Source organism: Oncorhynchus tshawytscha, linkage group LG03 (assembly GCF_018296145.1).
Source record: "Oncorhynchus tshawytscha isolate Ot180627B linkage group LG03, Otsh_v2.0, whole genome shotgun sequence".
NCBI classification, from domain to species: Eukaryota; Metazoa; Chordata; class Actinopteri; order Salmoniformes; family Salmonidae; genus Oncorhynchus; species Oncorhynchus tshawytscha.
The window spans coordinates 8,618,981-8,634,846 of record NC_056431.1 but is presented as its reverse complement, the minus strand read 5'-3'; the positions used below and the strand labels follow the sequence as shown (position 1 = coordinate 8,634,846).

The 15,866-nt window shown below is 43.9% G+C and overlaps 1 protein-coding gene across 1 annotated transcript in view; it reads left to right on the top strand.

Moving 5' to 3' along the window:
* Positions 1 to 2,395: 2,395 nt before the first annotated feature.
* The window catches only part of LOC112244234 (cell adhesion molecule 4-like), a 182,180-nt gene continuing 168,709 nt past the window's right edge, over positions 2,396 to 15,866 (top strand). Inside the window, 1 exon segment of the mRNA XM_042309252.1 lies at positions 2,396 to 2,697. Within this exon segment, the coding sequence (XP_042165186.1) occupies positions 2,454 to 2,697 (244 nt within the window). The 5' untranslated portion in view covers positions 2,396 to 2,453.

Genomic DNA, 15,866 nt, shown 5'->3' with positions numbered 1-15,866 from the left:
CAGGCCATTTGTGTTTCCTAGCTGCTAGGTGTAAAGGCTGAGGTCAAAACGGTGGAGCCAAAAGTCCATAAAACAGTCATGCTTCATCAAAATACAGTTTGGAAATTTGAAGCGCTCTTCATTTGAAATGCCAGTGAACAGCGTTTTATTTGGGCCTTTGAGGCATTTATGGGTGAAAAGTGTACGCATTCATGGATGTTGCTGGTTCAACAGGATGGCCCAAGGACTACTAGACTACAGTGAGGTCAGTCGCATGAGGGCTTTCTGCCTCCATGGTTGTGTTTGGATAGCTCCGGCCCCTAGGCACTGACCAAGAATCAGATTTCCCTTCTAAGGTCACCAGGTAAAGTTGAGGGCTGCCCTTAGACACTGGCATAGGGTCTGGCTTCTGACCTCATGTCAGTAGCTAAAGGTCGTAGGATTGGAGTAGGCTTACAAAAAGATGACCAGCTACACTTTTACCTCACATATCATATAGGAATAATTGTTAGGAATCGTTGTTATTACCTTACACCAAGTATTTATCATTATTGATTCTGTTTCCTAAGAATATCCATGCACAATATAGTGATAAGTATACCCATAATCACACAATGGTTATTACATTAGCCTATAGTTGGGTGACTAGCTGATGCTACTTTGCTGCGAACAGGAGTGCAACATGTCTCAGCAGACAGCAGCAGCATACCAGTCTATGGAAGCCTCTCAGTGGACATCTCCATTGGAATGACTAGAGCATGTATAGTTCTCTTGAATAATATAGCAACTAGGGCCCGCTCAAAGACATTGTTTAGAACACGTGGTCTCTATTCTGTTAAATTGCATGTATGTATGTATGTATGGGTTGAAATGAACGTTAGGTTTTCGCTAGAGAGGCAGGTGTTCCCCCATCATTACTCTCCAACAATGCCCCATCTGGTGCCGGGGAGCCGCAGCTGACAACTGGGGAACAAACACTCGGAGAGAAAGTGACAGGGGAAAATGAAACGGGACGCGGGGGGCGGATATCATCCTAGCCAAAACAACATGATGAAAGCGAACATACCTCGGCGAGAGACAAGTAGAAATCAAAAGACAGAAGGAACGGAAGTGTGGTTGAGCGGGAGAAGTACAGAAGGGTAAATCCGTAGCCTACAATCATGTCAGGCAACCCACGACTACCGGGCAGAATAATTTATACAGATGGACCTATTATGGAGACTGAGACAGGCCACTTTTCATGTAGCAATTTTAGAGGAACGTTCAGGCTTGGGGCTACAGCATTTCAATCGAGTAATTCTCAAAGCTGAAAATGAGAATGTGCCCTGCTTCAAATATATTATAATTTTCAGGCTGAATTAATACATAAATTAACAAACACATGTTAATTACAGGCTCATGTTACGAGCTGTTCTGACATGCTATGCACTTTACCCATCCAAAGGTGTCGCCAAACACTTACTTTGAAACATATTCATTCACGTATAATAAAATATTCACTGAGGTATATTCAAAAGAAAATACAATTTTCATAATGGGCCCGTTTGGTGCCACGCTCTGACTGGAAAACTCAATTTGGGGTGCAGTGCAACCACAGCATGACGGTAAACTGAGTCTCCGGTGCTTCTTATTCAGCCGTTAGCGCCCCCAAGCTCTGTCTAGAACAAGGCTTTGAAACCGCTGGAGAGTTTTGTTGGTTTCATTCCATTAGCGCTATTCCAAGCGGTAGTTTGCTCAAATATACCTGTTATTTAGGCTAGTGCTCTCATCTACACTACACTGATGATTTCACTTTACATTTAGAACACAAGCAAACACACGTTTTGTTTACTCCTAGGCTACTCCAATATCAAACTAGGTCTAATAAATTCCTTTGCTCGACAATAAGTTATATAGCCTCCATGTATATGGCCATGTAGCACATCATTTTAATCTTCAGCCTAGTATGTTTTGAATGTTACAATAACATACTGTGTGTGTGTGTATATATATATATTATATATATATATATATATATATATATATATATATATATATATATATATATATATATACATATAGGTCTCGCACTTACAGCCAGAAGTTCAAATGGACTGCCTGTTTGATTTTATATATAATATATTTGTAAATGCATCTCATTGAATATCAAACAGTCTTATAATTATAAATGTTGGCTTAACTATGCATGTTTTGTAAATACCTTTTATTTGGTAGGATATTAATGTTTGTTATCAATCAGGTTTATAGTAGCCTGCCTACCTACATTGATTGATAGTTTGTAGTATGTTTTCTGAACCCACCCTCATCTTGATATTACAATCCTCCACCTGCTCCTTGCTTCTTATTGGTCAGAGAACAGTTCCGAGTCCCGCCCTCTCCCTTCCTTTAAAATATATTTACATCTTTAAGTAACCAAGAAAAACTGTCCGAGCCACAGTCGTTTAGTCACGTCAACGAGAAAAAAAAGTGGGCGTATGTGTCTAGTTGTAAGCACTTTTTTTGTATGTAAAAAGACCCCCGCGAATGTTGTTAAACAGAACCAGACACACTCCAGGCTTTATTCGCGGGTGAACCTGCGGGTTCACGTCACTTTGATTTCTCCAAGGAAGAGGAATATCAAAAAGAGATCAGCGGGACTATCAAAGATGGCATTTACGGCCGTGTGGAACTGCTCCGTTCCCTTGTCTGTCATCACTTTGCTATCTCTTGTGGGGACAGGTAAGAACATTTTCTATTTGGGAATGATATAAAGAATGGGCTATCTGCTCGTAAAGAAAGACATCATACTTTCTGTAGGGACTTGCCCTGACCTTTTGTTGACTATTCAAGTTAAAAGGAGTGCGTGACAACCTGAACGCTAAATATGCACCGCAGGCTTTTGCGTCCTGTAAATGGGATATTTTGTCAGTGGATAGGACTGCGCGCTGCCTGCCTGGGACAGTGGTGATTGTGTATGTGTGATTACGCGCCTCCTGCGGTCTTCTGTGAAGCTTTCAAAGCCCGATGTGGTCAGTATCTCATTGAACACACATCGTTGATGTTTAACCTACACATCGATATATTGATGCTACATGGTAGCATGGTTTATTTTCTGTGTTTGGACAGGTTGTATTATATGCAAACATGCATTGTTACGACCCCATATTGAAAACCAAAAGTAAACATATATTGCTACCATCGTACCTTCTGGCCAGTGTTCTGATATGATATTGAATTGTACATTACATCGCCATCATACTCCATAAGCTATACGTCTTCCACTTCATCATTTGTATCGACAGAACATAGTTGGGATACACATACCGGGGTGTCGCTAGATATACGACGGTGCACGTCATGCGCATAGGCTATGTAACCGCACAGTGTGAATATCGATTCAGCCACATGCCTGCTCATGACAAATACCGCAGCAGAGCAGAGAAGCCCACTACTACCACACATTCTCTGTCCAGTCAGTCATTGATGACAGCGTCCTCGGCCAGAGTCATTTTGCTTGCCTGGGTTCTGGGAACAGACAGTCGCAGTGTGTTAGCCCAGTATCCCTAGCCTCATGTGTTCGTCTGATAGATTACTACTGATTTCCTGACATTCTCCACATCATGTGTTCTGGAACTTTTGAGTTCTCAACACCTTATCAGCTGGTCTGATATCTATAAATGTTGTATTGCAGAATGATCAGGCACCCTTAGGCAGTGCTGGAGGCTACTATTGTCCTCTCTCCCTTGTATGTCTGTGTGCCTAGGGATAGTCCCAACCTGTTCCCTTCTGTTCCCATAGGGACAGCCTATTTCATGCTCACCATCCCATGAGAAGTGCATGTGCTGCACACTGGAGATATGGATTAATGTCATCTCCAAGACAACTTGCTCTTTTTACTGCATGGCTTTGGTTTCGCCATCTGTTTGTATCCGAGAGGAATTGCTTTAGCTCAGCTTGCATCAATGTTTATTAGAATGAGTTACAATTCTCATGATTCTAACACAGGAATTAGAAGTGGGTTGTGTGGATAGTGTTGTTTTATAGGTTCCCATATAGTACCCATTAGCTATTACTAAGTTATATTACGCTGTAGTGTAGGCTGATGTCTTTATATTCAGTAATACTGATTATGCTTCTAGCAAGGCAGTGAATGGGTTAAGATCTTGCTTCCATACTGTGTGTATTGTCACAGAATGGTGCTGTGCCTGCCGATGATGTCTACTGTTGGAGAAACATGAGTCTTTCCTCCGTACCCCTATGTGTGTATTCCACAGCTGCTGCTCTATAGCCAAGAGAGGGAGAGAGGGAATGATGTTATATGCATGAGTGTGTTACTGTATGTGCATGTATCCTTTACTGGAGTAAGAGAGAAAGGTGTTTGTGCTGCTTACTGTGCAGGGTTTTGTCAGAGCTGCAGGCTGCCTTGGCTGGGGCCTGGTTGGTGATCACTGTCATTAATCAAGCCAGTGACAGGGCTGGGGGGATGGGGAGTCAGCCGAGGGGAGTAAGGAAGCATGACGTAACATGGTCGAGTTTATGGGGAGCTGGAATGGGGTAGGGAGATGGAGGAGAGCGAAAGAAAGAGGGGGTTGGGGGGAAAGGAGGAGAGGCAGAGCTGCAGTGAGGAGATGGAGCTGGAGTGATGGCTGGTTTTCAACACCCCTTCATCATGCAAATCAGGATGGAAATCAGGAAAACTAATTTAGACGGGAGGTGGAGGAATGGAGATGAGGGGAAGGGAGAAAAGGAGAGGCCCTCTGACAATGGCAGAGAGAGAGATGGATGGATTGATTGGATGGATGGAGAGACGAGTGATGTAAAGACAGGGAGGCAGCCAGAGATGGCTACCTAAGAGGAAGAGAAGTAGAGGGACATAAAGCGATGGAGAGAAGTTGGGGGGTGGGGGAGAGAGAAAAAAAAGCAAAGCAGAGGCAAGGAGGACTTCACAGCGCGTGTCTGCTGGGCAAGCCTGAGGGACACGCACACACTGAGAGCTCTGGGTTCTGGTGTGTGTGTGTGTGTGTGTGTGTGTGTGTGATCCAATACAGCTGCAGGCCAAACAGCCAGATCAAATCACATTTTATTTCTCACAGTTACAATGAAATGCTTACTTACAAACCCTTAACCAACAATGCAGTTTTAAGAAAAAATCCTACAAAAATAAGAAATAAAAGTAACAAATAATTAAGGAGCAGCAGTAAAAAGATCAATAGCTTGGCTATATGCAGGGAGTACCGGTACAGAGTCAATGTGCGGGGGCTCTGGTTAGTCCAGGTAATTGAGATAATATATACAGTTGAAGTCGGAAGTTTACATACACCTTATCCAAATACATTTCAACTCAGTTTTTCACAATTCCTGACATTTAATCCCAGTAAATATTTCCTGTCTTAGGTCAGTTAGGATCACCACTTTATTTTAAGAATGTGAAATGTCAGAATAATAGTAGAGAAAATGATTTATTTAAGCTTTTATTTCTTTCACATTCCCAGTGGGTCAGAAGTTTACATACACTCAATTAGTATTGGGTAGCATTGCCTTTAAATTGTTTAACTTGGGTCGTTTCGGGTAGCCTTCCACAAGCTTCCCACAATACGTTGGGTGAATATTGGCCCATTCCTCCTGACAGAGCTGGTGTAACTGAGTCAGGTTTGTAGACGTCCTAGCTCGCACACGCCTTTTCAGTTCTGCCCACAAATTTTCTTTAGGATTGAGGTCAGGGCTTTGTGATGGCCACTCCAATACCTTGACTTTGTTGTCCTTAAACCATTTTGCCACAACTTTGGAAGTATGCTTGAGGTCATTGTCCATTTGGAAGACCCATTTGCGACCAAGCTTTAACTTCCCGACTGATGTCTTGAGATGTTGCTTCAGTATATCCCATATAATTCTCCTTATGAAACCATCTATTTTGTGAAGTGCACCGGTCCCTTCTGCAGAAAACCACCCCCACAACATCATGCTGCCACCCCCGTGCTCCACGGTTGGGATGGTGTTCTTCGGCTTGCAAGCCCCCCCTTTTTCCTCCAAACATAACGATGGTCATTATGGCCAAACAGTTCTATTTTTGTTTCATCAGACCAGAGGACATTTCTCCAAAAGTACAATCTTTGTCCCCATCTGCAGTTGCAAACCGTAGTCTGGCTTTTTTATGACGGTTTTGGAGCAGTGGCTTCTTCCTTGCTGAGCGGCCTTTCAGCTTATGTCGATATAGGACTCATTTTACTGTGGATATAGATACTTTTGTACCTGTTTCCTCCAGCATCTTCACAAGGTCCTTTGTTGTTCTGGGGTTGATTTTCACTTTTCGCACCAAAGTACGTTCATCTCTAGGAGACAGAACATGTCTCCTTCCTGAGTGGTATGACGGCTGCATGGTCCTATGGTGTTTATACTTGCGTACTATTGTTTGCACAGATGAATGTGGTACCTTCAGGCATTTGGAAATTGCTCACAAGGACGAACCAGACTTGTGGAGGTCTACAATTTTTTTCTTCTGAGGTCTTGGCTGATTTCTTTTGATTTTCCCATGATGTCAAGCAAGAGGCACTGAGTTTGAAGGTAAGCCTTTAAATACATCCACAGGTACACCTCCAATTGACTCAAATTATGTCAATTAGCCTATCAGAAGCTTCTAAAGCCATAACATAATTTTCTGGAATTTTCCAAGCTGTTTAAAGGCACAGTCAACTTAGTGTATGTAAACTTCTGACCCACTGGAGTTGTGATACAGTGAATTATAAGTGAAATAATCTGTCTGTAAACAATTGTTGGAAAAATGACTTGTGTCACGCACAAAGTAGATGTCCTAACAGACTTGCCAAAACTATAGTTTGTTAACAAGACATTTGTGGAGTGGTTGAAACACTTAGGTTGGAGTCATTAATACTAGTTTATATAAACTTCTGACTTCAACTGTACATGTAGGTAAAGTTATTTAAGTGACTTATGCATAGATAATAACAGAGAGTGGCAGCAGTGTAAAAGACGGGGGGGCAATGCAAATAGTTCAGGTAGCCATTTAATTTGATGTTCAGTAGTCTTATGGCTTGGGGTTGGAAGCTATTAAGAAGCCATTTTGACCTAGACTTGGCACTCTGGTACCGCTTGCCGTGCGGTAGCAGAGAGAACAGTATATGACTAGGGTGGCTGGAGTCATTGACAAATTTTAGGACCTTCCTCTGACACCGCCTGGTATAGAGGTCCTGGATGGCAGGAAGCTTGGCGCCAGTGATGTACTGAGCCGTACGCATTACCTTCTGTAGTGCCTTGCATTCGGAGGCCGAGCAGTTGCCATACTGCAGAGCTCCTAATACTGCGAATTCCACATCTGGTGCTACCAGCACCACTACCACCACACTGCACCCCAGCCAGTCTGTTGTTACTGCTGCTCCTATCACCTCTGGGCATTTAATCACCTCCATTTGTTTATGTGACTGCATGCAATGAGAGTCATCCGTTTGAGACCCTTGTCATCATGCATCTGGGCCATGGATCTGCTAAAGGCACTGGCGGTTGAAAAAACGGCAGCAATTGGATGGACTCGGGGGGAGAAGATTTGAATACCAATTATCGTCGGTGTGCACACGTACACATCCACATGCGCCGAGTATAAATCAATGTCGGTGTGAGTCACCGTCTTATTCTGCCTTAAACACACTAACATATAGGGAAGCAGGCATGTACACATACACACACTTCAGAGGACAGCTGACACAGTTTGATCAGGTTACTGTCTAATGCAAGAAGATGAGTGATTACGCAAGACGCTCTGTCAGCCTGAGTCATTTTTTATGCTTGTCAGGCATAGTTTGCATCATGTCAGAGGAGGATTGACTTGTGCTTTCTTCTAGATTACACCGGAATCACTAGTTCAGCTCACCACTTTGTTCTTTAATGTGTCGAACAAGTCTTCAGCGTAGGCCAAGATGTTATCCTTTGATCCAAACCTTTGAGGATAATTCTACTCCAAATAAAATAAAGTTGTTGACAATTGAATTAAAATAGTGGGGCGTCCTCCCCTTCTCGCACGCGTGCCACAATAAAGATCTTGAGTGATGCCAATGTTGGAATTTCTTTTTAGTACATCCTTATTTCATGATTCCTCGCTAGTGGGACTACATGATGGGAAATCAAACGTTGGCATACGGTGCTGGCGTGCCCGTCAAGTCAACATGATTGGGGCGATACTCAGGTTTGTTTTTTATTCAGCCTGGCACGGCAGTATCACAGCAGTTTGATCAGCTGATTTAGTTTAAAGGCTATCTGCTGTCAAAACAGAAGCTCTGTCTTCTGCACTACGGAACACTGAAGGGATCAAGTCATAAACAAATTTGAGTGTGTCGCTTTTCACAAAGTCACAACGGTGAACGAGAGAGAGAGCGTGAGTTACGGAGCGTAACGTGGGCGAGTTTTATTCTTCCCTCCTTTGGTTTTCTGGTTCCATTACTCATGGATTGAAGATTTCCTAGCTGACTGTTTAGTGCAGGTGATGCATTTTACTGCAATGATTCTCTCGTTTCCAACTAGCCCACCGTCTCATCCATAACAATGGAACTATGGAAATATGGGCAATATCTCAGGTCTTAAGTATATTCCTTAGTCTTTTCTCTCTTCCTCGACACACTGATCTGAAAACACAGGATATCTGAAAGCAACATGGTAGAAGCCCATCAGGAATGTCTAGCTCATCAATGTCAGTGCAGACTGCAGAGGGAGGGAAGGAGAGGAAGAGAGGAAGAGAGGAAGCCACTTTGAGAGTATTGAGATGACTTGGCCTCTATCAGACTTGGCCGTCAGTCACATGCCATAGTTCACTTCCTGTTTACTACTTACAGTAGCTGATCTGTCCTCAGTGAGAAGTTGACATGATATGAATATATTGTGGACACTGGCATCGGAAATGCTGAAGGCAACCATGTTGATGATTTTAGTCAGATATCTAATTTATTTTGTTATTTTTAAGTCCAGTCAATTTTAAAAATCAGGAAAAAATATATATTGACTTGATTGTTTAAAGTGGAAGTTCATTTAGAATAATTGACCTCTCCTCAGAGAGTGCTAAACATGCTAAAAATAACAGTGATTTACCTAAGCAGTCCTTATGACATGTCTATGTCTGAGGAATTGGCTTTCCACCAACTTCTCTGGGAAGATGTTATGGTGAAGAGGAGATGGCAAGGACATCCTTATTGTCTTGCTCTCTCAGCCTGTCAATCAATCTGCTGTTTAATCTCCCGCCGAGTGCCTGCTCTTCTCAGCTCCTTGTTCAGTAAACTGACAGCCTTTTCTCATGTCCCTCTGTGTGTTCTGACCTTCTGTCTCTTGGGCCGGGGCTCTTTATGTTCCTTACCTCTGTCTATCTGTATGTTCTGACCTTCTGTCTCTTGGGCCGGGGCTCTTTATGTTCCTTACCTCTGTCTATCTGTTTGTTTTGCTGTTGAGACTGTGAAATCAGAGCATCGATTCCCACTTCACCATCGCTTGGCACTCGGTGTATTATCGGTGCTACTGCTGTGTTTTCTTTGTGCGCCACACTCTTATGTGAAGGACCTCGGAATTGAATTCAACAATAGCAAGAAACAGGGACAATGAGAGAACTAGGGAGAGGGAGTGGGAAAGAGAGCGAGAGAGCGGAAGAGAGAGAAACAGGGCTAAAGAGAAACAGGATATAGATCTTGAAGAAGGGGAAGTCACAAAGGTTAACATTCCTTCCTACTGAGGACACTGTTGCCATGACTCTGGGTAAACACCGCCCCCCTCCCCTTCGCCCCCCGCGCTTGTTTAACACCCTGTTCCACCCTGCTGACACCTGTCTCTCTGTGACTCCTGGATGGCCTGGCAGTAACACGGCGGGATGGAGGGCCCCTGGTAACACTGTAACCACAGGGATTATACCCACTCAGGCGTTAGAGCCCTCGCCAGCCTTGATTGGATGATAGGAGCTGATTGAACTGAAAGGCCACCCATCTCAAATTGGAGTGTTGGAACTTGGGCGCTGCTTGAGCGCCGGAGCTAATACATGCCTCTCATTGTTTGATGAGGATGAAGAGGGAGACAGACAGAAGCACTCCCACACAGACACACACACACACATGCACACACTTCAAATCACCTGCGATGACAACAGTGTAATGGGGAAAATACTGTCTCCCATCGTTAGCTCATGATGAGTAGAGTCTTGAGTACAGATTCTGAATGGGCTATATGAGGGGTTCCTCCAGGGTCAGGGGGATGAGAGACACAGAGATTAGCCCAGCAGGGCATTCCTCAGCAGGGCATGACACGCAGACCAGTCCCCCTGGAGTCTGGCTCTGTTGGAGGTGTTTTTTGCTGAGCAGAGAGGGTGATTGGAGAAGAGATGAGAAAGAGGAGGGTGTATATTGCTGCTTGCTGGGCCTGGGAAAGAGGGAAGCTGGGAAAGGAGGGAAGGAGCGCTGAGTGTACGTCACAGACCAGTGGAGGGGACCGGCTGAGAGTCGGGGTGAGAGACGGAGAGAGGAGTCCAACAAACGACTGAATGATTGCAGGATTTGGAGTTGAAGATGGAAGGGTGGAGACAAGGGAGATGAATCTGTCTGTGCAGAGCCTTTTTATTTTTACCTTTATTTTACTAGGTAAGTCCGTTAAGAACAAATTCTTATTTACAATGACAGCCTACCAAAAGGCAAAAAAGCCTCCTGTTGGGATTAAAAATAAATGTAAAAAAAATATAGGACAAAACACACATCACGACAAGAGAGACAACACACCACGTAAAGAGAGACCTAAGATGACAACATAGCATGGCAGCAACACATGACAACATAGCATGGCAGCAACATGGTAGCAGCACAAAACAGGGTATAAACATTATTGGGCACAGACAGCAGCACAAAGGGCAAGAAGGTAGAGACGCAAAGCAGCCACAACTGTCAGTAAGAGTGTCCATAATTGAGTCTTTGAATGAAGAGATGGAGATAAAACTGTCCAGTTTGAGTGTTTGTTGCAGCTCGTTCCAGTTGCTAGCTGCAGTGAACTGAGAAGAGGAGTGACCCAGGGATGTGTGTGCTTTGGGGACCTTTAACAGAATGTGACTGGAAGAATGGGTGTTGTATGTGGAGGATGAGGGCTGCAGTAGATATTTCAGATAGGGGGGAGTGAGGCCTAAGAGGGTTTTATAAATAAGCAACAACCAGTGGGTCTTGCGGCAGGTATACAGAAATGACCAGTTTACAGAAGAGTATAGAGTGCAGTGATGTGTCTTATAACAAGCATTGGTGGCAAATCTGATGTCCAAATGGTAAAGAACATCTAGCTGCTAGAAAGCTGGAGGAAGAGAAGAAGAAAGAGGGAGAGAAGAAATTCAAGGGAGTGATTAAGAACAGAGGTGTGACCACAGGCAATGTACAGAGATCCAAGGTGGCAGAGTGGAAAGAGGAGTGGGAGAGAGACACGATGGCCATGTAGAGAGGAGTGGGTGCTGTGTAGGTGAACACAACAGACTATGCAGAGAAGAGGTCATGATCGATAAGCTCATTCTATATACACACACACACACACACACAAAATGATATACACTGTCTGTCATTCTCTCAGGTCGCTATGCTCCCACTAACATAGTGTGTAGAACAGCACAGTAGTACTCAGCTTTCAGTATTAACCCCCCCCACCCCCTCTTCAAATTACTGAGATTTACTCTTGAAATGGCCTTCTCAGAAACCCCCCTGAATCCCCTCCGTAAAATACAGACACACACAGCCATTCAGCAGCTTGCCATTTACCAGGAATTCTCATTTTTAATAATGGGACATCTTGATGAGCCCTGGAAATGTCCAGTCTTTCTCTCTCTCTTAAAGAGCGACTGCCTTTTCAAAGATATTTGTTGCTTTTTAAAACGGCCTATGTGTCCCTGATATGAATCAGAAACAGTTATTCTAATGTCAAAGATGACTACAAAGTGTAAATAGGATAATTTTGGTCATAATGGCGTCTCGTCTAAAACAGAGCATTGGTGCGTCACAACATGTAAATGAAGGTTGGGTTTTGGTTTGACAATGTCTGTTTTCTCACTGAGATGGGGTGAACAGCTGTGGTGATCTCTCTCTATCCAATAGCAGAGACAGTGAGACAGACCTGCCCAGCAGCTCTGACTTTGTTTACATAAGACAACCCGTCTCACATGTTTTTACTTGAGAAATACTGCACCAAATGCCTTAGTTAATGTAAAATTGCACAATGAAAACATCCTCTGAAAAAACATAAAAATGAAGATCTCTTGCGTTCTCTTAGATTCATTCTGGGGATTTTTAAGGAAGTGAAATAGGCTTCTGTGTCTACAGTGTCTCATGGGGGACAAACATCATTAACCAAAAGCGGAATCGGACAGGAAACAACTCCAAGACTGAAATCTCATTTTTCTAATGAGTAACAGAAAAGCACGTGCCAATTGGCGTGTTCAGTCATTCTTGAAGGGAAATCAGACTAATGTTTTTAGATCAACACAACACGTTTGAAAAGGTCTGCGATGAGGTCACCATCTTAGAATGTCTCCCAATGCCCCCGTCTCAGTGCAGACTCATATCTACTGTGAATATGCCCGTTGGCTGCGGTTGTTTTTTGTCTTGAAGGAAGGAGTTTTTTTAGGACTTGGATGAAACTGTCACGGCTGGCTGAAGGACTGGACCAAAGTGCAGCATGGTAAGTGTACATTTTCTATTTATTCAAAAATGACACCGACAAAACGACAAACAAAAACCAAACCGTGAAGCTTTGGGCTATGTGCCCTGAACAAAGACAAAGTTAACTTCCCACAAAACAGGTGGGGGAAAAGGGTACCTAAGTATGGTTCTCAATCAGAGACAACGATAGACAGCTGTCCCTGATTGAGAACCACACCTGGCCAAACACATAGAAATAGAAAATCATAGAACATAGACTGCCCACCCAAATCACACCCTGACCAAACCAAAATGGAGACATAAAACGCTCTCTACGGTCAGGGCGTGACAGAAACATTGATTTTCCAGACTGATTATGTTCCTTATTCAGGCCAGCTAATTACGATAATGGTGATAATGAGTTGTTTGGCTCCTATGTGTGTTTGAAGTAGGGGAGTTGCAGAAGAAAGTTTCTCAGTGGGCTTGTCATTATTAGCTGGTACCAACAGTGATGCTTTGTTTATCTGAGCCATCCCATATGCTCTTTCAACAACAAGCATGTCTGTTGATTGCTAGATTCAGTGAAAAGGATAACTGCTGCCACCAGATCAAATACACAAGATTGAGCAATATGGTTCTGGAGGGAGGCCAGATAATTGTTGACTAGTGCTGAGCCGATTAATAGAAATGTCAGTTTTTAAAAAAAAATTTATTAACAGCTAATTGATAATAAAGTCATCAAATAAAACAAATGTAATATACACAACCACAGAAATATTTTAGTAAAGTAATGTGAATAAATGATGGTTAGTAAGTGATAATCATGGGACGTGTATTAATTGTTAGATCCTGTGTTATAGCAATCAACCCAAATAATCAAAACCGAAATCGAAAACCGTTATATTTTTTAAATAATTGAACCGAAACCAAACCGACCTCAAAAAGCACTAATTCCTCAGTACTATTGTTGACACACACCACTGGAATCTCTCTACAGTAACATTGCTCTTAATCGCAGGAATCACACCCAACTCTCTCTCTCAGCCTGAGACAACAGCTTTAGTATCAGGAGTGAGCTTTGTTCCGCTTCATTAGTAAACTGTAAACCAATTAGGGGCAATTAATTACCAGGACATGAAAACAATCCTCGAAAAGTTCGCCACACTTAAAGACCCCCAAGCGTTCCAAAGAAAGAGAGGGGAGAGGGGCCGGAGAGGGAGAGGCTCCAGTGAGGTGCTAAATGTTGCTGTGGGGAGATTTACTGAGATGATTTGCAGGGCTTTTTACAGATTCATAAGATCATCAATTCATGCAGTCCTTTCGATGAGAAAACAAAGCGGTGTGGGCCACCTGCGCAGAGGGAAGAATAGATCTCTGGCTCCGATGGGAAGAATAGATCTCTGGCTCCGATGGGAAGAAAGGATCTCTGGCTCCGATGGGAAGAAAGGATCTCTGGCTCCGATGGGAAGAAAGGATCTCTGGCTCCGATGGGAAGAATGGATCTCTGGCTCCGATGGGAAGAATGGATCTCTGGCTCCGATGGGAAGAATGGATCTCTGGCTCCGATGGGAAGAATGGATCTCTGGCTCCGATGGGAAGAATGGATCTCTGGCTCCGATGGGAAGAATGGATCTCTGGCTCCGATGGGAAGAATGGATCTCTGGCTCCGATGGGAAGAATGGATCTCTGGCTCCGATGGGAAGAATGGATCTCTGGCTCCGATGGGAAGAATGGATCTCTGGCTCCGATGGGAAGAATGGATCTCTGGCTCCGATGGGAAGAAAGGATCTCTGGCTCCGATGGGAAGAAAGGATCTCTGGCTCCGATGGGAAGAAAGGATCTCTGGCTCCGATGGGAAGAAAGGATCTCTGGCTCCGATGGAAAGAATGGATCTCTGGCTCCGATGGAAAGAATGGATCTCTGGCTCCGATGGAAAGAATGGATCTCTGGCTCCGATGGAAAGAATGGATCTCTGGCTCCGATGGAAAGAATGGATCTCTGGCTCCGATGGGAAGAAAGGATCTCTGGCTCCGATGGGAAGAATGGATCTCTGGCTCTGATGGAAAGAATGGATCTCTGGCTCTGATGGGAAGAATGGATCTCTGGCTCCGATGGGAAGAATGGATCTCTGGCTCCGATGGGAAGAAAGGATCTCTGGCTCCGATGGGAAGAAAGGATCTCTGGCTCCGATGGGAAGAAAGGATCTCTGGCTCACAGTGGAACTCTCCTTTTTAAAGGGAGAGATTGTTAGTCTCTGAGATGTGTGGCCGGAGCTAAGAAAATAGCCAAGCACCAGTGACCTTGAAGACGGGTTGGTGCTTGTTGAGTTTATAGCTCTGTCTCTAAGAGGTTGTTTTGTCAGGATGGTTAGAAGGTGATAAGCAGGTAGAGCTGGATTCACCTGATTTCAGTGAGTGTGATGTGCTGTTCTCTGGGCTCTCTGTAGTTTACTAGCGGTGCATGGGGCGATAGATGTACCGCTGCCTGGCTCTGTGGCTAGATGCAGCCTCTCGGAGACGGTCCAGATGCTGATATCTCCATGTTCATCTGAGAGGGTATAATGTTATCAGAGGCTGCAGATGGGCCTATCCCTGGCCTCTCTCTCTCTCTGTCTGGCAGAACAGGACAGGACAGTCACACAGCCTAACAGCCAGGCAGCCAGGGATATTGAGGTGATTTGACAGAGAGGACCCAGATATGGACGTTAGTCAGCACAGCCAGAACCACAGGCAGAACATTGAAACGGTTGCCTACTCTGCCTTGTTGGGGAAATGGAAAATGAAAATAAACAGGATTGTTGTGGCCAATGGATTTCGAAGGAAAGAGTCCACGAAGGGACTGGTATTCTAGTTGGTATTCATGTCTGTTCCATGGATACGTCTTGTTATAGGCCTGTTATGTGTACTGGTCTCCTCTCTCCACAAAGCACTCAGTTTGTAACAATACAATGCCCCTGTATTTATTGTCAAATGGATAGTGGATAGTGTCTGCCTCAAAATGTCCTCCTGTGACCTTTCAGTTGATCAGATCATGTAGAAGTCCCTCCACTATGTCTGGCCTACTTTTATATGCAATTCCATGGCTTGGGGAGATGGATTTGAGTGGTGTTGAGGGGAACGTGATTTATGGGCTTATACAGAAAATTAAAAACAAACATAAAACATTGGTTATTTAAAAACCAGGTTGATCCCAAAAGATGGTTGATGGATAAATCATTTAGCAGTGTGGCAGGAAATGTGGAGGACACACACACACACACACAGACACACA